The sequence below is a fragment of the Pongo abelii genome, chromosome 13 (assembly GCF_028885655.2).
Source record: "Pongo abelii isolate AG06213 chromosome 13, NHGRI_mPonAbe1-v2.0_pri, whole genome shotgun sequence".
Taxonomy (NCBI): Eukaryota; Metazoa; Chordata; class Mammalia; order Primates; family Hominidae; genus Pongo; species Pongo abelii.
The window spans coordinates 120,314,357-120,334,077 of record NC_071998.2 but is presented as its reverse complement, the minus strand read 5'-3'; the positions used below and the strand labels follow the sequence as shown (position 1 = coordinate 120,334,077).

At 56.1% G+C, this 19,721-nt stretch overlaps 1 protein-coding gene across 4 annotated transcripts; it reads left to right on the top strand.

The window, feature by feature from the left end:
* The first annotated feature begins 871 nt into the window (after positions 1-871).
* SH3GLB2 (SH3 domain containing GRB2 like, endophilin B2) lies at positions 872-19,562 on the top strand. Of its 4 annotated transcripts, XM_054521180.2 has the most exons (12): positions 877-1,096; positions 6,812-6,953; positions 8,029-8,157; positions 12,693-12,826; positions 13,094-13,186; positions 15,308-15,370; positions 16,914-16,937; positions 17,394-17,483; positions 17,733-17,833; positions 18,132-18,146; positions 18,253-18,493; positions 18,810-19,562. In XM_054521180.2, the coding sequence occupies exons 1-12, from the start codon at positions 1,034-1,036 to the stop codon at positions 18,915-18,917; spliced, it is 1,203 nt and encodes a 400-aa protein (XP_054377155.1). In that variant the 5' UTR covers positions 877-1,033; the 3' UTR covers positions 18,918-19,562. The 4 variants fall into 4 exon arrangements, with proteins under 4 accessions (XP_054377156.1, XP_024107623.1, XP_054377155.1 ...); XM_054521181.2 differs by lacking the exon at positions 15,308-15,370 and having other exon boundaries at positions 872-1,096; XM_024251855.3 differs by lacking the exon at positions 18,132-18,146 and having other exon boundaries at positions 872-1,096.
* Positions 19,563-19,721: the final 159 nt, after the last annotated feature.

The following is a 19,721-nucleotide window of genomic DNA, read 5'->3' as shown; positions in this document are numbered from 1 at the left end:
GGTGACTACTCAGTCACTTAGTGACTTTGGGAGACTGAGGCAAGCAGATTGCCTGAGATCACGAGTTCAAGACCACCCTGAGCAACATGGCGAAACCTCGTCTCTCCTAATTTAGTACAAAAAATTAGCGGGGCATGTTGGTGGGCGCCTGTAGTCCCAGCTACTCGGGAGGCTGAATGAAGCAGGAGAATCGCTTGAGCCTGGGAGGTGGAGGCTGCAGTGAGCCAAGATCGCGCCACTGCACTCCAGCCTGGGCGGCAGAGCAAGACTCTGTCTACAAAAAAAAAAAAAAAGTATTGCATATTTCAAAATTGCTAAAAGAGTAGGTTTGAAGTGTTCTAACCACAAAAAAAAGTAGGTGAGGTGATGGATATGTCAACTTGATTTCATCATTCCACAATTTCATCACCTTGTAGGCTGTAAATATATATTTATCAATTAAAACTTTTGAAAAGCATTGGTAAGATGGAAAATAATATGTAATTATGGTGTGTACCTGCAATCATCTAAGAGCGCATGTGTTCCAGTTTTAATAATTTTAGTAAAAGGAAAAAAAGAGGCCGGCCCAAGCGGCGGCGGCAGGCGCATGCGGGCAGCAGCGAGCACTGCCCAGCGGGACAACCTGCTGCCCGGACCAACCCCCGCTCTGGCCGCGCCAAGGCCTCGCCCCCACCCATGTAGCTCCGCCCCATTGCCCTCTCGCCCCGCCCCTTCCCCGCCCCCTCCGACTCCGCCCGGCTTCCGCCAACCCGCCCGACCCTTGCCCGGCCCCCGCACCTCTAGCTCCGCCCCATTGCGGTCCCGCCCCGCCCCGGCACCGCCAGCTCCGCCCCCGCCCCTCTAGCTCCGCCCCGCGGCCTCCGCGCCCCGCCCTGCGCGCTCGGGCTGGCTCGGCGGCTGCTGCGGGCGGGCAGGCGGGTGTGCCGAGGGCCGGTGCCCCGCAGCAGGTGGGCGGGGTGCGGTTGACGGCGGCGGCTGGGCCGGGGGCTGCCGGCTGCGCTCGGGCCGTGCGCGGCGGCGGTGCGGGCGCGCCATGGACTTCAACATGAAGAAGCTGGCGTCGGACGCGGGCATCTTCTTCACCCGGGCCGTGCAGGTGAGGCCTGGCGTCGCGCCGTGCGCCAGGGGCCCGGATGTGCGGCGGGCAGGGAGCACCCTGCGGCAGACGCTTGGGGACGCGGGGAGGCCCTCCCGGGCTGCTGCCCCCGTCCCCGCCGCGGGCACACCTCTGCCTCCCTGAGCCCTTGCTGACCGGAAGAGGGAGAGAGCCCGTGCGGCCCGAGCCGGGCCTTGGCCCTGCTGCTTGGGGCGAGGCACCGGTGCCCACCCTTTGGGCTGGCTCGGTTACCCTGCTCCTCTGGCGCCTGCCCGGCTGAGGAGGGGAGGAGGCACCGGCTGGGTGCTACCTCCCTGGCCTTGTCCAGCAGTGACTGGCGCCTGGCGGGGCATTTAGCGACCTGGGTCCCAGGCCCAGGGACTCATGCGTCCTCCACAACCCCTTCTCCGAGCCTCAGTCTCCGCACCTGTGCAATGGGCGGCTGGTGCCATGAGTCCCTCATGGCCATTTCACACGCTTGGATAGTCAGGCCGGAAGCCAGGAGCTGTTTCTTTTCTGCTCCACGGGAGGTCTGTTTCCTTCGTCCCTAGGCCTGGGAGATGGGGAGAGGGCTGGGGTCTGGCTGGGAAGCTGTGCAGGCCCACGTTGCTGAGATTGGAAGAAGTCCTATCCGTTTAGGGGCAGAGAGAAACAGGCAACTCAACATCATGGGAAGACCTAGGGTCAGGTGTGGGTGGGAATGTGTCCTCCTGTGACCTTGGGGGAGGGGCCTTCACCTCACTGGGCCTCAGTTTCTCAGTCTGAAAAATGGGATCAGTATTCCTGCCTCCCAGGACAGATGCGAGGATTCTGTGGGACTCTGCATATGTGTGCTCACCAAAGGCAACCTCATTATTGGTGTCAACGTGGTTAATATTGCACCTGTGCAGCATGTGACCTTGGACAAGTCACTTCTCTCAGAGCCCCGCCCTCCCCTTCTGTGAATCTGGTGTAACACCGTGGTTATGGGATTCAGTGGGATTCTGCAGGCTCGGGGCTGGCCCATCCCAAGGTTCTGGGAGCAGGTCCTGTAGTCTTGTCTTTGTCGTTGTCATCGTTGTTGTTTCTGTTGAGTACAGTTCTCTCCCCACCCCCAACCCGGGCACTCCCCTCCCCAGGAGCCCACACCCAGCCAGCAACCCATGTAGTCATGTTTACTAGAAAGTGCTGTGTCCCGCTGAGGATTAGCATCCCAGCGAGAATTCACTGCTTAATGTGTTCCAAGTCTGGTGGGCAGCCCCAGCCCTAGTGGAGATGCCAGGATCCCAGAGCCCCTCGAATTGGACGGCCCCAGTCCATCTGGGAGGGGGGAACCCACTCTGCTGTTGGTATGGCAACCACACTATCTCCCACATCTGGGAAGAACCTGATCTGCCAGTTCCCTGCTAGGGCTGGGGCCCTGCTGCCTGACCTGGCCAGGGCTCTCAGGACCTAGGCAGAGCAGGGCCTAGGTGTGGCTCTGCTTGGTGGAGGATGCCCCATAGGGTCACTGTTACTGGAGTGGGAGCCAGCAGTCAGGCCCCAGCCTCGGGGTGGGAGGGAGGGAGCTGAGAGCTTTATAAATAGAGGCTTTCTCTGCTCTGCACGCCCACCCCACTGCTGCCATTTTCCTGGGAGCAGCCTTGGACTCCAGCACAAAACCCCTTCCCCTTGGCAGGATTGGGGCAGAGTGGCAGGCCCAGGGGATAGAGAGGCCTGAAATGTGACCTGGCAGGAGAAGCCACAGAGGGGCTCTGCCTGAGACCAAGCTGGCCTGGATGGGAGACAGCCAGGAGGGATGGGAGAGGGGTTCTTTATGATCAATACATGTGATGGGCTCAGGAACCTCCCAGTCCCTGCAGGTACAAGAAACAACTTTAAGAGCCTCCCCGGTCCAGCAAGGAACAAGGCCTTGGCCCTGAGATGAGGATCCAGAGGGCAGGATCCCTTTTGTATGGGTCATTCTGGGATGGTCTCCTACATGGAGGGCCCCTGAACTGTGCCCAGAAAGTAGGGAGGGGCTTGTGACATTGGTCCAAGTGGCAGGAGCAGCCCAGATAAGGGCACCAAGGCAAGAAAACCTAAGGCAGATTTGGACAAGACGCCAGTGGGGGTGGGAGAGGGCAGGAGGAGTGATAGTACTAATACTATTAGTAGTAATTGCAGTAATAATAATAGTAGTGGTAGAAGTAATACTTATAAAATCCAGAGAGGTGGTGGCATCGTCATCATGGAGCTAGGCAGACTGCAGTGGACATGGGATGGATGCCCTCTAGTTTGGGAAAGCTTGGTAGAACTTCTCACCTGGGCAGATGTGGCCTGTAAGGGAGGGCGGGGTGGGGTGTGCTGCTGTCAACCTTGGTAAGGAGGGGAGGTATTGAGGTGCACATTTTTTGGTACCATCAGGGTAGCTCCTGAGAGCTGAGGAGGGATGTGAGGGAGGCCGGCCAGGCTGCCTGCCTGCCTTCCTCCCTCCCTCCCTCCCTCCCTCCCTTTCTCCTTTCTTCTTTCCTTCCTTTTTTTTTTTTTTTTTGAGACAGGGTCTCATCTTGTCGCCCAGGCTGGAATGCAGTGGCACAATCTTGGCTCACTGCAACCTCCACCTTTCAGGTTCAAGTGATTCTCCTGCCTCAGCCTCCCGAGTAACTGGGATTATAGGCACCTGCCACCACTCCTGGCTAATTTTTTTTTTTTTTTTTTTTACTTAGTGGAGACAGGGTTTCACCACGTTGGCCAGGCTGGTCTCAAACTCCTGGGCTCAAGTGATCCTCCGGCCTCAGCCTCCCAAAGTGCTGATATTACAGGCATGAGCCACCATGCCTGGCCTTTTTTTTTTTTTTTTTTTTGAGACGGAGTCACTTTGTCACGCAGGCTGGCACAGTCTCAGCTCACTGCAGCCTCCACCTCCCCGGTTCAAGCAATTCTCCTGCCTCAGCCTCCCAAGTAGGTGGGATTACAGGCCCCCACCACCACGTCATGCTAATTCTTGTATTTTTAGTAGAGATGGGGTTTTACCATGTTAGCCAGGCTAGTCTCGAACTCCTGACCTCAAGTGATTCACCTGCCTTGGCCACCGAAAGTGCTAGGATTACAGGCATGAGCCACCATGCCCGGCTTGCTTGCTGTCTTTCTTTTTTTTTTTTTTTTTTTTTGAGACGGAGTCTCGCTCTGTCACCCAGGCTGGAGTGCAGTGGCGTGATCTCGGCTCACTGCAAGCTCCACCTCCCAGGTTCATGCCATTCTCCTGTCTCAGCCTCCCGAGTAGCTGGGACTACAGGCGTCCACCACCACACCCGGCAAATTTTTTGCATTTTTAGTGGAGATGGGGTTTCACCATGTTAGCCAGGATAGTCTTGATCTCCTGACCTCGTGATCCGCCCGCCTCGGCCTCCCAAAATCTTTCTTTTTTTAAGGTAGGTTCTTGGTCTGTCACCCAGGCTGGAGTGCAGTGACATGATCTTGGCTCATTGGGACCTCCGCCTCCTGGGCTCCCACCTCAGCCCCTTGAGTAGCTGGGACTACAGGTGGGTGCCACCACGCCCAGCTAATATATATTTTTATTGAGACTAATATATATATATTTTTGAGACTGAGTCGCCCTCTGTGGCCCAGGCTGGAGTGCGGTGGTGTGATCTTGGCTCACTGCAAGCTCCGCCTCCCAGGTTCACGCCATTCTCCTGCCTCAGCCTCCCGAGTTACTGGGCCTACATGCACCCGCCACCACGCCCAGCTAATTTTTTGTATTTTTAGTAGAGAAGGGGTTTCACCTTGCTAGCCAGGATGGTCTCGATCTCCTGACCTCGTGATCCGCCTGCCTCGGCCTCCCAAAGTGCTGGGATTATAGGCATAAGCCACTGCGCCGGGCCTTTTTTTTTTTTTTTTTTTTTTTTTTGTAGAGATGAGGTCTCACTATGTTGCCCAGGCTGGTCTTGAACTCCTGGGATCAATCCATCCGCCCACGTCGGCCTTCCAAAGTGCTGGGATTATAGGCATGAGCCACTGCACCCAGCCAAGGCTTTTCATTAATGATGGTGATAATAATACTAGCTAACATGTATCAGCCCCATACTGTGTGCTGGCCAAATAGCCAATGAGCTAGATCCTGTTATCTGCATTCTCCAGGCAGGGGCTCTCAGGTCCAGAAGGGAGACTTTGCCTCTTCGAGCCTTGGTTTCCTCATTTGGGAAATGGGGTGAACGCCACCCCCCTCAAAGGACTGGGTGAGGTGATAGAGCCACGATGGGCCGAGGAAATCTGAGCCTCTGCTCTGGAAGGTCTCATTTTGGGGAGTGTGAGGAGGAAGAGGAGGCAGAGCCAGCCAGGGTGGGGGAGGGAGGAGGAGGCCAGGAGCAGCCGGCCCCAGGCAGGAGCTGAGGCCATACCCCTGGCAGCTGGGCCCTCCCAGCCTTGCAGGGAGAAACCCAAGCTCTGCTACATAATTGATGGCTGCTGAGCTCCTGGTGGCCGCCCAGCCCGCCACCCTCCCGCCGCAGCTGGAGCCGACTGCAGCCAGGGATGATTCATGGCTGACTGACTCCTGCATGGCCCTGCCCCTTGCTCAGCCTCAGTGGCAGCATCTGTGAAATGGGAAACAGCCCTCCTTGCGTTAGAGGTTGATGAGGTCATGAGGAAACCCTTAGGACAGGGCTGGCCAGCAGTGTTTGTTGTTCCTTACCTTACTCCTGCAGGTCTTCACCCTGGCTGTGACCTTGGGCAAGCCCTTTCCCCTAGCTGGAGAAGGCCTTGGTGTCCCTGTTTGGAAAATGGGGACATGTGTTTCAGGACCCTCTTAGATAAGAGGGGCCAGGACTTGGACCAGTTTCTGGTTGTTCCTAGGTAGCCCCCATGGCTTCTGCCAGCTTTGATGGGGACTCATGCAACATCCGAGCCCTGGGTGTGCCCAGCTGCTGGCTCTGATAGGCTGGCAGTGTTTCCGTCTACCCTACCAGGTGGCCAAAGCCAACCGTTTGGCCATCCTCCCTCCCTGCATTCCCCTTCCTTCCCAGACGTCTCTGCACCCATTAGCTCATAGCACCGGTGCCTTACGTGGGGCAGCAGCACTGTAGCAGACCCAGTCTTTATGTCTAACCCACATCTTTCCTCTTTCATCCTCATAACCTATGAGGGAGGTGCTATTATTCCCTTTTTTCAGCTCAGAAAACCAATGCTCAGAGAGGCAGAGCCCCTTGCCCAAAGTCACACAGCTTGACAGTGGCAGAACTAAGACTTGAATCAGGTCCTTCTGAACCCTGACCCTGGGTTCTTCCCCTCCCTCCTCTGGCACCCTCTCCCTAGCAGCTCCCAGCTGCCCATGGAGCCCCCTGATAACCCCAGACCCTGCTCCCTCCCCTGTTTGTCCTGAGCACTTTCTACCAAGTCCTCTCCTTCAGAGTCAGGCTCAAAGGACCCTAGGGCTGGCCTCTCCAGGGTTCCTCCCCACACTAAGCTGTGTGCCAGATTGTGTATGAATGTGCAATTTTGTGGTGAGAGAGTGTAGCTTTCATTGGATTTCCAAAAGAAGCTGTGATTCCCACACTCTGGCCCAGCCACCTCATTTCACAAAGGGGAAAACAGTGAGGCCCTGCCAGGTCACACAGTATCACCCTTGGGGCCAGTTCCTTGACCCTGGGGACTGCCTGGGTTCCTGCTGGTGGGGAGGGGCAGTCCTCCCTTTCCCCACCACTCCCCCACCTCCTTCTGAGCCCTCCCCACCCCTTGGCCTTCCCCTCTGCGTAGTTCACGGAGGAGAAATTTGGCCAGGCTGAGAAGACTGAGCTTGATGCCCACTTTGAAAACCTTCTGGCCCGGGCAGACAGCACCAAGAACTGGACAGAGAAGATCTTGAGGCAGACAGAGGTGCTGCTGCAGCCCAACCCCAGTGAGTGTGTGTTGGTGGGCCCGGGGAGGGATGCAGTCGTGGGGCAGGGATGCAGTCGTGGGGCAGGGATACAGTAGGAGACCTGGCCCTGCTGTGGCACAGGTGGGGCGGGGCTGCAGCCAGGGTTTCAGCTAGACTCTTGGGCTCGAGGCTGTTGAAGAGGGACAGTTAAAAGAAAATGGGGGACTCTGTGTTGGGCTGCCAGACACTCCAGGGCAGTGGAAATACTGAGTTTTGCACAGAAGAGTTAAAATGCCTGGAAGCTAAAACACATGTGGGAGAAGAGGCAGGCAGAACACACACCTGGTTGGTCACTCTCTTTTTTTTTTTTTTTTTGAGATGGAGTCTTGCTCTGTCGCCCATTCTGGAGTGCGATGGTGCAATCTTGGCTCACTGCAACCCTTGCCTCCTGGGTTCAAGCGATTCTCGTGCCTCAGCCTCCTGAATAGCTGGGACTACAGGCACACGCCACCACGCCCAGCTAACTTTTGTATTTTTAGTAGAGAAGGGGTTTCACCATGTTGGCCAGGCTGGTCTTGAACTCCTGACCTCAAATGATCCACCCACCTTGGCCTCCCAAAGTGCTGGAATTATAGGCAGAAGCCACCGTGTCCGGCCCAACCTGGTCACTTTCAAGAGGTCAGCAAGGCCCAGAGATGAAGGGACTGCCTGGAGCACACCCAGGCAGGCCCCCAAGGTCAAGCAGAAGCGACCTGCAGGACTTCCGGGGAAAGTAGGGTGGCTCCGGGTCGTGCTGTGTGTCTGCCTGTAAATCTACTCTGTGGCTCATTGAGGGGCCAGATAACTTTTGGGTGCCAGGAGCAGAGAATTGTGCAAGCATGTATTATGTTCTGTAATCATATTAATAAGGGAGAAGTGGACGGGCCCTGGCTTCCTCCTCTGTATAGTGCTGGGTCAATCACAACAGTCTCAGGGTTGGGCATGAGCAAGAGAATATTCTGGAAGTCAGCAGGCCAGGTGCACCTGTGGGCAGGGCTGGGTCTGGGTCTGTTTCTGTTTCATTTTTGGGCTTGAACTAAGGAGCCCTGGGGCTTTGGCTGCTGTCTCCCCACAGGTGCCCGAGTGGAGGAGTTCCTGTATGAGAAGCTGGACAGGAAGGTCCCCTCAAGGGTCACCAACGGGGAGCTGCTGGCTCAGTACATGGCAGACGCGGCCAGTGAGCTGGGGCCGACCACCCCCTATGGTGAGCAGGCCTCACAGCCAGGAACTAGGGTCATGGTCTTTAGCTCTGATTCTCCCTCCCTCACTTTCTTTTTTTACTTAAAAAAAAATTATACAAATAATACCTGAATTCATTCTAAATGTAAAAACTCTACGCAGAAAAAAAGAGTAAAAAATGGAGTCCTCTCTTAACCAGTTTTGGTTTGTGTGTATGTGTGTTTTTGGTTTTTTTGTTTTTTTTTGAGATGGAGTCTCGCTCTGTCGCCCAGGCTGGAGTGCAGTGGCACGATCTTGGCTCACTGCAAGCTCCACCTCCCGGGTTCCCGCCATTCTCCTGCCTCAGCCTCCCAGGTAGCTGGGATTACATGTGCCCACCAGCACACCTGGCTAACTTTTTTGTATTTTTAGTAGAGAAGGTGTTTTACCATGTTGGCCAGGCTGGTTTCCAACTCCTGACCTCAGGTGATCTGCCCGCCATGGCCTCCCAAAGTGCTGGGATTACAGGCATGAGCCAGTGCACCCGGCCGGAACCTGACTTTTTAACTTGACATCATATTACAGGTATCTTTTCACTGAAGCATTTATAGAACCATATCCATCTTTTTTTTTTCATCTTAAAATTTTATCCAAGTATAAGCTATATATTATAAAATGTGTTTAAGTGTATAATTCAATGATTTTTAGTAAATTTACAGAGTTGTACAAACATCTCCACAATCTAACTTTTTTTTTTTTTTTTTTGAGGCAGAGTCTCACTCTGTCACCCAGGCTGGAGTGCGGTGGCGCAAGCTCGGCTCACTGCAACCTCCGCCTCCTGGGTTCAAGCATCCCGGGTCCTCCCTCAGCTACCCGAGGAGCTGGGATTACACGCGCCCGCCACCACTCCCAGCTAATTTTTGTATTTTTAGCAGAGACCGGGTTTCACCATGTTACCCAGGCAGGGTCTCGATCTCCTGACCTCCGGTGATCCACCCACCTCAGCCTCCCAAAGTGCTGGGATAACAGGCGTGAGCCACTGCGCCCAGCCAAACTTATTTATTTTTTATTTTCTATTATCTTTTTTGTGACAGGGTCTGGCTCTGTCCCCCAGGCTGGATTGCAGTGGTGCAATCTCAGCTCACTGCAACCTCTGCCTTCTGGGCTGAAGGCATCCTTCCACCTCAGCCTCCTGATTAGCTGGGATTGCAGGTGTCCACCACCATGCCCTTCTAATTTTTATATTTTTCTGTAGAGATGGGGATCTCGCTATGTTGCCCAGGCTGATCTCAAAGTCCTAAGCTGAAGCGACCTCCCACCTTGGCCTCCCAAAGTGCTGGGATTACAGGAGTGTGCCACCATGCCCGGCCCACAGTCTAATTTAAAGAACATTTCCATCACACCCCAAAAGTCCTTCATGTCTATTGTCAAGCCCCATTTTCACCTCCAGCCAGCCAACCACTAACGTGTTTTCAGTCCCTATAAGTTCTTCTTTTCTGAACATTTTATATAAATGGAATCATATGACATGTTGTTTCTTGCATTTAGCTGTTTTTACCTAACATAATTTTTTTTTTTTTTTGAGACGGAGTCTCGCTCTGACGCCCAGGCTGGAGTGCAGTGGTGCAATCTCGACTCACTGTAAGCTCCGCCTCCCGGGTTCATGCCATTCTCCTGCCTCAGCCTCCCAAGTAGCTGGGACTACAGGCACCCGCCATCATGCCAGGCTAATTTTTTTTTTTTTTAGTGGAGACGGGGTTTCACCGTGTTAGCCATGATAGTCGATCTCCTGACCTCGTGATCCACCTGCCTTGGCCTCCCAAAGTGCTGGGATTACAGGTGTGAGCCATCATGCCCGGTGTATTTTTTGTATTTTTAATAGAGACGGGGGTCTCACTATGTTGGCCAGGCTGGTCTCAAACGCCTGATCTCAAGTGATCGCCTGCCTTAGCCTCCCAAAGTGCTGGGATTACAGGCATGAGCCAGCACACCCAGCCTCATATTTTGTATTGTTTTAATCCTTTTAAATTTATTGAGACTTGTTTCATGACCTAGTATATGGTCTATCTGGGGAATGTCCTAGGTTCACTTGAGAAGATGTTATATTATGCTGTTGAGGGTGCAGTGCTGTATAGATGTCAGCGAGGCCACATTGGTTAATAGTGTTCAGGGCTTGTATGTCCTAGCTGATTTTGTCTTGTCCTATTCATTATCAAGAGTAGACTATTGAGGCTGGGCATGGTGGCTCACGCCTGTAATCCCACCACTTTGGGAGGTCAAGGTGGTTGGATCACCTGAGGTCAGGAGTTCAAGACCAGCCTGGCCAACACGGTGAAACCCTGTCTCTACTAAAAATACAAAAAATTAGCTGGGCATGCTGGTGCGCGCCTGTAGTCCCAGCTACTCGGGAGGCTGAGGCAGGAGAATCACTGGAACCCGGGAGGCATAGGTTGCAGTAAGCCAAGAGTGCGCCACTGTACACCAGCCTGGGAGACAGAGCGAGACTCTGTCTCAAAAAAAAAAAAAAAAAAAAAAAAAGAGCAGAATATTGAAGTTTCCAACTATTACTATTGAATTGTCTATTTCTCTCTTTGTCAGTGTTTGCCTTATGTATTTTGGAACTGTCTTAGGTCTGTATGTTTATATTTGTGCATCTTCCTGATGAATTGACTCTTTTATTATAAAATACTACTCTTTGTCTCTAGTACTATTTTGTCTTAAAGTCTATTTTGTATGGTAGTAGTATAGCCATGTTAACTCTCTCGTGGTTACTGCATACATGGTGTACTTTTTTCAGCCCATTCATGTCTTTAAAGTGTATCTTTGGATTTTTTTTTCTGTCACCCAGGTGGGAGTGCAGTGGTGCGATCTTGGCTCACTGTGACCTCCACCTCCCGGTTTCAAGCGATTATCCTGCCTCAGCCTCCTGAGTAGCTGGGATTACAGGTGCTTGCCACCATGCCTGGCTAGTTTTTGTATTTTTTGTAGAGACAGGGTTTCACCAAGTTGGTCAGGCTGGTCTTGAACTCCTGACCTCGTGATCCGCCCGCCTCAGCTTTCCAAAGTGCTGGGATTACAGGTGTGAGCCTCCGCGCCCGGCCGTATCTGTTTTTTTTTTTTTTTTTTTTTTTAAGACAGTCTTGCTCTTGTTGCCCAGGCTGGAGTGCAGTGGTGTGACGTTGGCTCATTGCAACCTCCGCCTCCTGGGTTCAAGCAATTCTCCTGCCTCAGTCTCCCAAGTAGCTGGAATTACAGATGCACACCACCACACCCAGCTAATTTTTGTATTTTTAGTAGAGACGAGGTTTTGCCATGTTGTCCAGGTTGGTCTCGAACTCCTGACCTCAAGTGACCCATCCACTTTGGCCTCCCAAAGTGCTAGAGTTACAGGCGTGAGCCACTGCACCTGGCCTTGCCTTCACTTTTGAAGGATTGTTTTGCTATATATAGAATTCCTGGATGAACAATTTTTTCTTTACTTTGAATATATTATCTTACTGCTGTCTGGCTTCTATTGTTTCTAATGAGAAGACAATTCATCTTATTGTAGCTCTCTTGTATGTGATGAATCAAACCATGTTTTTTCTTTTCTTTTCTTTTCTTTTTTTTTAAAGACAGGATCTTGCTCTGTCACCCAGACTGGAGTGCAGTGGTGCAATCATAGCTTACTACTATAGCCTCAAACTCCTGGGTTCAAATGATCCTTCTGCCTGGGCCTCCCAAAGTATGGGGATTACAGGCGTGAGCCAGCACGCCCAGCCTCTTATTGTTTCTTCAGATATTTTTTCTGCCTTATTTTCTCCTCCTCTTCTGGGACTCTTGTTACTCATATGTTGGTTCACTTGACAGTGCCCCATAGGTTCTGAGGCGCTGCTCATTTTTCTTACTATTTTTTATTTATTTTTTATAAAGATGAGGTTTTGCCATGTTGTCCAGGCTGGTCTTGAACAGCTGGGCTCAAGCAGTCTGCCCACCTTGGTTTTCCAAAGTGCTGAGATTACAGATGTGAGCCACAGCATCCAGCCCAGTAGTTTTTCTTGATTAAATGCTTTTCAATTTGTTTTTTGCCTTGGTCAATTTGCAGAGTCCAGAAATGGATGTTTTTGACAATTGTGTCCAGTTTTCTTTCAATTTGTTTTATTTTCAAAGAGATAACGTCTCCTTATGTTGCCCAGGGTGGTCTCGAACTGCTGAGCTCAAGTGATCCTCCCGTCTCGGCCTCCCAGAGTGCTGGGATTATAGGTGTGAGCCATCGCACCTGGTGTGGTGTCCAGTTTTATTGTTACTTTTTTTGGGAGGGGATTTGTTGAGCTCCTTTCTCTGACATTCTGGAAGTCTAACCCACATCTTTATAATGGCTGCATTGTGTTTCATATTTTGGCTGTCGCATTGTTTATGTGTCAGTCCCCAGTTGATGGTGTAGTGTAGGTTGCTTCTGCTTTTTCCCAGGCAAAGCATTCTGCACTGAGCACCCCGGCCCTTGTTCTTCAGCAAGCTCTTCCTGAGCCCTCTCCTGCTGCTTGTAGATCAGAGTAGCCTGAGCCTGACCTTCTTCCTCACCCTTCAACTCTGTTTTCTCAGGGAAGACACTGATCAAGGTGGCAGAAGCTGAAAAGCAACTGGGAGCCGCAGAGAGGGATTTTATCCACACGGCCTCCATCAGCTTCCTCACACCCTTGCGCAACTTCCTGGAGGGGGACTGGAAGACCATCTCGGTGAGGGCCCTGGGACTATTCCGCTTCCTGGTAACCATGGCAGTTCCCTCCTCAGAGCCTTTGAGCACAGGCTCTCTTCCAGTGCTGGGGCTACAAAACTCCTGAGGCCTCCCCAGAGAGGGCTCCTTTGGACTGAGTGACCTCCTATCTCTGGGCCTCAGTTTCCCTGTCTTGGCTTGATGGTCCCTGGCACCAATCTTGCCATGCATGGCTCAGGGTCTCCCAGGGCAGCCCAGGGTCTCACTGTCCCCATGCCCTGCCCTGTAGAAGGAGAGGCGGCTCCTCCAAAACCGGCGTCTGGACTTGGATGCCTGCAAAGCGAGGCTGAAGAAGGCCAAGGCTGCAGAAGCCAAAGCCACGGTAGGTGTCCCCGCTCCCCGCTGGCCTCCTGGCCCAGGCTCTGGCTGGAGCCAAGGGGTGGCGGCATGAAGGGACCTGGTATTTGGCATGACCTCTCTCCCCTCTCCCTGGCTGGAGATGCCTGGCTGGGGGCTGCTGGGCTGAGCCTCTCTGTCCCTGCCCTCAAGGGAGCCTTGGTGGCCCCCGAGCTCTGGTTCCCGGGGAGACATCTACGGTGTGGGTGGAGCAGCAGTGCCCCCAGTTGGGTGCACCACCCCGCCAGGCAGCTGGAGTCTCCTGCATGCCCTGCCCTGCCCTCCTAGATGCTCGGCTCTGTCCCCGGCTCTGCCCGGGCATGGCACCTTCTTACTAACTCTACTACTTGCTGCTTGAACGTCAGGCCCAGGGTCCCTGTGCTCAGGCGCCCCCACGATGGTGTGGAAAACCTGGGAGCTGGACTGCCCGCCCGCTTGCTCAGGGCTGTGTCTGAGGGGCCCCATGAGATTGGATAGGGCCTGGGCCATCTGGCGCCCCCTTCACTCCCAGCTCACTGAGGCCTGTTCGGCCTGGCTGGGTCAATGGGACGCAGCCTGGGACAATGTGCCCAGGGCGAGGCCAGGATTGGAGGAGCTGGGCCCAAGGGTGAACACCCTCCTGGCACGAGAGGTTGCTCGGGGGTGCCGGGCCTAAAGGCTGCCTCACACCTTTCAGAGGGAACTCCCAGGCCCAGGGCCTGCTAGGGACATGGCTACCTGTGGCTGCCAGGTGATTAGCCAAGGGAGGCCAGGCCTAGCCTGGGCTCACAGCTGCCCATGCACCTTGCGTCCCCCTCCCACAGTGTGGCCCCAGAGCCAGCACTGCCCCTGGCGAGAACCGTCTCAGGTCACTCAAGTGTGTGGGGTCTAGATCAGAGGCAGGGGTGTAGCTGTTTCAATCTTGGGGTTGGCTAGGGTGACCTGTGCCTATTGGGATGACCTCTTCTAAGGCACCTGAACAGGACAGTCTCCCCCATCACTCAGGGCCAGACTATGTCTCTGGAGTAACTCAGCTAGAACACACTCTCTCCATCAGCCAGGCCAGGGGAGCCTTTCCTTAGTCATTGCAGTGGTGTGACCTCTCCCTAACCTGGTGGGCCTGGACAACCTCACATCCTGGGGTTGGGCCAGGCCACCCTTTCTAGTGCTAGGACTTGGGCAACCCCGGGAACAGCATTCCAGAGGACTCAAGCTCCACAGCTCTGTCCCCATAAGCACGCACATGTTAGGACTCTTCAGGAGGGCAGGCTGTGGTGCCTCCCTCCGCCCGACCGCCTGGTGTCCCCTCCCACTGGGGCCTGGGGGGCCTGCTCCTGCCTGCGCTGTGGACTCACTAACTCTTTGTTTTTGTTCCTTTCCGTCCTGCTTTGGGTAACTTGGCTCAGTGTGAGGGAGATGTGAGTATACCTGTCCCACGCGCTGTGCTGCTTCCGGTCTGCCCATCTTGCCCGTGGACCCACGGTGCCGTGGCCAGCCCACGTCCTTGGGGCATTTTGCAAGCAGCTGGTCTCCCCGCCAGAGCCTCTACTGTGCAGGGCCTCTGGTTTAGGGGGGATGCCAGGCGTTGGGGCCTGTGAGTCAGCTTTTTGCAAATGTTGGACGCCTGTCACTCTGTCTGCCCATGCATCCATCTGTCCACCCTCATTGTCGGGAGGGGCCTGGCCCTTGATGCAGGAGCGAGAGATGTGGTGTGCGGATTCTGGGATGGAAAAAGCCATCCCAGGTTGGGGTGGGCTGTGTTTGCGGGACCCTGGGGCATCTGAGTGCCACTGGTCTGGGGAGGAGGGGGCTGTGGCCCCTGGCAGGGGACAGCCCAGCCTGTGACTTGCTCAGGCAGCCTCGGCCATCTCCTCACCGCATTTGCTCTCCTGGGCTCCAGTGCCTGCAGCCACTTGATCTTTGTCTGGACTCTCCAAGTCCCTAGGCCCCTCATCTCCAGGTGGTTGGAGTTGGGAGAAGGGGGTTTGTGTTGTGTTTGTATCCCCCTGTCCCTGAGGTCAGGCCTCCTGGCATCTCCTTGTGCAAGACTCTGGGGTAGCCTCCTGACCTCGACCCTGGCCCTGGCCCAGGGTGACCCCCTTCCCACATGAACTCTGTTCCCCGCCAGACGGTGCCTGACTTTCAGGAGACTAGACCTCGTAATTACATTCTCTCGGCCAGCGCCTCCGCGGTAAGCGCACCCCACCCCCACCCCACCCCTCGTCCTCCTCTCTCCCCACGTCCCACGCCACTGCCTCTGACTGCCACAGGAGCTAGAAGCCAGCGGGTAAGGTGGGGGCACTGCCATGTGATCAGGTCAGTCCTGAGACACTGGGGAGGGGCAGCAGCCCCCACCTCTGTTCATGGCCTGGCCCGGGTGCCCTGTGGCCATGGAGCTGGACTTGTTTCCCTCTGCAAAATGCTGGAGCTGGCGGCAGGGCCAGCTGCACTGAGTAGTGTGGAGAACTCAGGGCAGCACCTGTCCCATCCCCAGGGCCCCTCCACCTCCTGCTGTCTCTGAATGCCAGGCCCTGGGGAGGCCCTGAGGATAGAGGAGGAGGCCTGGCCATGCCTTTCCGGAGTTCACAGACCCCTAAAGACAGGAGGCAGGGACGGCGGTGTAGGCCTGGAGAGCGCCTGGGGGGCGGGAGGGCCTGAGGCTGTGCTAAGGCCCAGAGGTCCTGGAGCAGGGCATGTCTTGTTCTGAGGAGGCTTAGGCAGCGCCCCTGGGGGAGTTGGGGCAGGAGGTGGGGAGGACAGGATCGTGGAGTCTTCGCATGTCATGGTGTCTGTTGGTTTTTAAGCTTTCTTGGGAAGTCTGGTGTTTCCTGTGTAGTTTGGGGACTAGGCCACACCTCTCCCTCATGCTTGTCACCACTGCTGCACCTTGTCTGCCCACTTTCTCTCCTTCCCGCCCCTGGGGGTGAGACCCTCACCTCTCTCGTGAGCATGCTGCCTCATGTCTTTCGTGCCGTCGTTCTGTGGCTGGGTGACTGTTCCTCAGGCCGCCAACCCTAGTTGGCTCTCACAGCAACTTCCAGTGCTCCTGGACGGGGACTTCCTAAGCAGCATGGGGGCCACACGGGTGGGCCACACATACTGGCCTGGGTCCGCATTCCCTGTTTCAGGCTGTTGTCTCGGGTCATCTCCGGAAGCGGCAGGAGCGCTGGGTCTCCTGGTCGTGGCCGGGCAGCGTCTTTCTTCTTCAGGGTCTGGATGCCACTTCCCGCCTCCTCCCTGTGCCCAGTGGAAGGAGAAACATCCTAGAGGGTGGAGACTGCCCTGTTTTTCTTTTGCCATTGAGTCCCAGTGTGACTCAGGCACGAGGCTGCCTTTCTCTGCCAGAGGACAGAAAGGTTCAGTGACTGGCCCAGGGTCACACAGTTCTGCCTCCCAGCCCACCAGCCTGAGCCAACAGTCAAGATGGGGTGGGGACACTCAGTCTCTCTTGAGACCCCACTAAAGAGTCTGGGGCTGACACTGTAGGAGAGATATAAGCAGGACTTCTGCTGGCTGCTCCCCTCCTGCATGAGGCATGTTAGAGGGACTGGGACCGCCAGCCCCCAGCTCCCATGCCGGGCCTTGGCCCAGTCTCAGCTCCTGTTTGGGAGGGTGGGGCAGAGGGGCAGGGGGGCAGAAGTTGAGTCTGGGAGCTGGGGCGGGGCACAGGCTCTAGGGTCCAGCTGTCCTCCTCTCCCCTCCCCTGCTGGCCACTCCTGCTGCCGTCTCCACAGCTTTGGAATGATGAAGTGGACAAGGTAAGTTGGGGCCTGGGGGGCTGGGCTCGGGGAAGAAGGGGTGGTGGGGTGTAGGCACACTTGCTGCTGTGGGGTCTGATCTGTTTCTCACTCTGCCCCACACCCACTGTGGAGGGGTTACTGCTTTCCCTCCCTGGGCCTCAGTTTCCCCTCTGTGGGGAAATGTTTTCTCCACAATACCCTGTAGCACACAGTAGGCCCTCAGGATGCACTTGCTGGGTGGATTTCTCTGATGGGTGATGGAGGGTCTGTCACTGCAGCTGCCTGTGGGGTCCTGAGTGGGGCTCTAGCTTCTCTGGGGTTGGGGCTCCAGGTGTGAAGTCAGGCATAGACCCAGAAGGCTCTCTGTGTTCCCAGGGGAAAGGGACAGGCGGCTCCCAGGTAGGCTCCAGGGGAAGACTGCGGGGAAGCTGGTGGGTGGTGCGTGGGTGCTCATGGCTGCCCTGCCCTGCCCAGGCTGAGCAGGAGCTCCGCGTGGCCCAGACAGAGTTTGACCGGCAAGCAGAAGTGACCCGTCTCTTGCTGGAGGGAATCAGTAGCACTCACGTGAGTCCCCCTGCCCACCCTCACTAAAGCCCAACCCTCAGCAGGCACCAGGTGTGCCTGAACCACAAGGTCAGCAGGGCTGCCCCAGAATGGCCCTCACAGAGCAAGTCCCACCGGGGAGGGTGTGGGCACAGGGGCAGGGCACCCTGGAATGCCGGAGCAAGGTCTGGTAGAGGACGGGGATGGGGATGGAATTTTTTGCTCTGAGGGCGGGAGGTTAGAAGTCAGCCTCTGGCCTCTTCCCCACAGGTGAACCACCTGCGCTGCCTCCACGAGTTCGTCAAGTCTCAGACAACCTACTACGCACAGTGCTACCGCCACATGCTGGACTTGCAGAAGCAGCTGGGCAGGTGCGGGGCCAGCACTGCTGAGCCCACTGGGGCCCCCTGGCTCCCATACCCCGTCCGTGGGCAGCATGAGCTCCTCTGGGCAAGTCCTGTGACACAAAGCTGGGTTGGAGGGCTCTGCCAGAACCCACTCTGGGCCCGGGCACCTCATGTGTATGAAGGTGGAGGGCCTTACTGATGGCTGAGTCCCCTGGAGCCCCTGAGGGTTTCTAGGGAATGCCTGGGTGGGGAGGATGGCAGGGACCAGGGGGTGGGGCCATCTCACCCTTCCCTTGCTTTGCTTCTCCCTTTGTGCTGCCAGCTCCCAGGGTGCCATGTGAGTAGCTGGGGCTGGAGTGGGGCTCCTGGGGCTGGGGAGGAGAGTTTGCCTCTGGGGTCCCTTCTGGGACTCCCACCTGCTAAGATGTATCCCTCCTCTCCAGATTTCCAGGCACCTTCGTGGGCACCACAGAGCCTGCCTCCCCACCCCTGAGCAGCACCTCACCCACCACCGCTGCGGCCACTATGCCTGTGGTGCCCTCTGTGGCCAGCCTGGCCCCTCCGGGGGAGGCCTCGCTCTGCCTGGAAGAGGTGGCCCCCCCTGCCAGTGGGACCCGCAAAGCTCGGGTGCTCTATGACTACGAGGCAGCCGACAGCAGTGAGCTGGCCCTGCTGGCTGATGAGGTGGGCCTGGTGCCACAAGGTGGGGCAGGAATGGGCTGGGTGAGGAGCAGCCTGGGCGCTGGGATCAGGCACATGAGGCCTGGAGGGGCCCTGTTGGGAAAGCAGGGACCAGCAGGTTAAAGAGGGCATCTCCAGCTCTGAGGAAGCAATCCCTGCTCTGCTGGGTCTCTGTGGAGCAAGTGAGATGAGCGCCAGCCACTGAAGGTGTAGCACATGCCACGGGCCATGGGGAGGTGGCAGCTCTGTCCCCACTTAGTCCTGGGGCCAGTTCCACCCTTGGCCAGGCCATGACCGTCCTCTACTGCCATCTCTGCAGCTCATCACTGTCTACAGCCTGCCTGGCATGGACCCTGACTGGCTCATTGGCGAGAGAGGCAACAAGAAGGGCAAGGTCCCTGTCACCTACTTGGAACTGCTCAGCTAGGCAGGCCCCCCATCCCCCCGCATTCTGGCCTGGGCAGGAGAGGATGGGCGCAGCCCTGCCACTTAACTTGTTTGTTGGTGACACAGCTGTTCAGAGTGGGGAGAAGAATTTACCCCATTCTGTCCCTGCTCCTAGTCACCTAGCTGTGAGGGTGCCTGAGGCTGAATGGCCCCACCCCTCCCCCAGCCCTGCTTCTGACCTACGGCTCTGGAGCCCCTGCCCCTGCCTGCATCCCCGAGCACCCCACTCTCCCGGCTCCACTAAGGAGGGAGGGGCTGTCTGCAGCAGCTGCACTCAGCACCTAGGCCAGGGTGGGGCCGCCGCAGATGGGCGCAGGAAGCCCCAGGTGCACTCAGCAAGAGCCTTGCCTTTCAGTTGCCAAAAGCTGTCGGGGGAATGCGGCAAGGCACACAGGGCTCTGGCAGCCCCTGGGGACTGGGTGCTGCCCCTGGGAGGGGAGAGCCTGGCCAGGGCTGGTGTTGGGCCCGGAGCAGCATCTTCCGGTGCTATCCTCCCCTCCCACCCCTCACGGCTCAAGCCAAGTCCAGCGGCCGCAGCCTCCACCTCTCCACACTCACTTTTTATCTGGTGTTTTTACTTCTGTCTGCGTTTGCTCTCTAGCCAATAAACCCTCCTTGTGTGCGAGTCACCTGGGCTCCTGTCAGGGCCTGGCCCTGAGGGTGGGAAAGGGAAGGGTAGACTCACCCTCTGCCCCACTCTTCCACAGAGTGAGCAGGGGCCCTTCGGCTGCCCCGGCCCCCAGCTCTCTAAGTTGGGAAGTGCAGCCCTCCCTGTCTTCCGTGG